This window comes from Octopus bimaculoides, chromosome 15 (assembly GCF_001194135.2).
Source record: "Octopus bimaculoides isolate UCB-OBI-ISO-001 chromosome 15, ASM119413v2, whole genome shotgun sequence".
Lineage (NCBI taxonomy): Eukaryota > Metazoa > Mollusca > Cephalopoda > Octopoda > Octopodidae > Octopus > Octopus bimaculoides.
The window spans coordinates 8,088,986-8,091,010 of record NC_068995.1 but is presented as its reverse complement, the minus strand read 5'-3'; the positions used below and the strand labels follow the sequence as shown (position 1 = coordinate 8,091,010).

Below are 2,025 nucleotides of genomic sequence, written 5' to 3'. Positions count from 1 at the left end.
ATATATATATATATATATGTGTGTGTGTGTGTGTGTGTGTGTGTGCGTGTGTGTGTGTGTGTGCGTGTGTATGTATGTATGTTTGTATGTATGTATGTATGAGGTACAAAATAGAGATTAAGATGTATTGGGTACTTAAGTTGAGGCACCAAAAATTAGTGCAGTATTATCCGTACAATTTCAAAATAAGGTGGATAAAATCAAAATAAGCAACAGGATATTCAGAGGTGATGCAATACGATCGTTTCAATTGGATATCTCTGCATTGAATTGATTTAATGATTGTATTGTTCAATTAAATAGAGCTGCTTGAAACGGTTGTACTGTATCTCCTCCGGATATCCCAAGATATGGAGGACACTATCAGATGGCTAGTTACATCACAGACAATCAGGTGATGCTTTACATCAAAGAAAGAGATAATAATAATAATAATATAATAATAATAATAATAATAATAATAATAATAATAATAGTGGCAGGGTGTGATATGAGCACAAACCGCAGACAGAGGCAGAGTCGGACATTAGCAAAATCTTCAGGGATTTCTCAATCCAAGCATATCAGGTGCTAGACCGGACCTAGTGGTGGTGGACAAGGTGCACCACATATGCTATATAGTTGGTGTTGAATGCCCCTTTGACCCACGAATAGTCAAGAACGAAAACAAAAAGATAGATAGATACAACTCTCTTAAGTAAGAAATAGCCTGGTTATGGAAAATGAAGAAGGTGAAGATAGTGCTAATTATTGTTGGGCCCTTGGTAACAGTATCAGAATGCATCAAGAGGAATATAAAGGAAATTGGGATCGAGTGCCCAGTAGAAGTCTTACAAAGGTCTTGCCTCCTTGGCACAGGCAGAATAATCAGGAAAGAATTAGATAGCTGAAAAAATGAATAGCATGTTACCATAGACTGCAAACCCGCTACGCATGCCAGACTCCGGTTGCTCCAACAAAACCTGTGAAAATGAAAAAAAAAAAAAATTTTTAAATAATAATAATAATAATAATAATAATGGTTTCAATTTTTCCACAAGGGCAGATATTTTGGGAGAGGGATGAGTCGATTATATCGACCTCAGTGTTTCACTGGTACTTATTTTATCGATCCCAAAATGGATGAAAGGCAAAGTTGACCGCGGTAGAATTTGAACTCAGAACGTAGCGATGGGCGAAATACCGCTAAGAATTTCGTCCAGCGCGTTAACGATTCTGCCAGCTCAATAATGACGATGATGATTTCTTTTATTGGCCACAAGAGCCCAAGACATGGTAGACAATATCAAAGTCTCGCCTAGAGGAAACATATTACGAGGAATAGAATCCATTATTCATAACATTTGCTGAGATTAAATACCTGAAAGAATAAGAATGAAGATGCATGCGGCAATTTTTTTCTTTTTTTCTTTTGGTTTTCTTTGTTTTATCTCATTTCAAAGTTTAGACTAGACGTAATAAATACGAAAACTGTGAGCTTATGTTCTCACGTCATAATTTTGTGCAAAATCTCTGTACAGACAACATTTGAAGTATATTGAAGTATACTGAGCTCTTAAATAAACAGTTACCTTATACATATATTTAAATAATTGTGTGTGCCTGTATCTGTGTGTATTGCTCATTCTCTAATAATGATTGCCATCCTTTCTACTCATGAACTCGAGCATTTTAACACTGTATTCTAATTTCCTGTTAGCAGCTATTTCTTACATAATGTCTGAAACAAATAAATACACTTTCTTTAAAATATTTGTTTGTTTGCAAGTAGCATTTGATTTGTTGTATATATTTCCAATTATATCGGGTGTAAAAATATTGCATATATTTTTCACAAAATGGCTGAAACAATTAAGTTAATATTTCCTAAATTTATATTTAATTATAAATCGCTACAAACGTAAGAGACTACTTTTTTTTATATAAGGATTTGTTGGTTTTATATTTTACAATTTTTATATAATTATAATTTGTTGACATATATTCCATATTACACCGATATATATATATATATATATATATATA

The 2,025-nt window shown here is 33.1% G+C and overlaps 1 protein-coding gene across 1 annotated transcript in view; it reads left to right on the top strand.

Moving 5' to 3' along the window:
• LOC128249552 (probable serine/threonine-protein kinase samkA) overlaps window positions 1-398 on the top strand; it is a 658,532-nt gene extending 658,134 nt beyond the window's left edge. The window contains exon 6 of the mRNA XM_052973443.1: window positions 304-398. Coding sequence (XP_052829403.1) covers window positions 304-398 — 95 coding nt within the window. The remainder of the gene's footprint in view (window positions 1-303) is intronic.
• The last annotated feature ends 1,627 nt before the right edge of the window (window positions 399-2,025 follow it).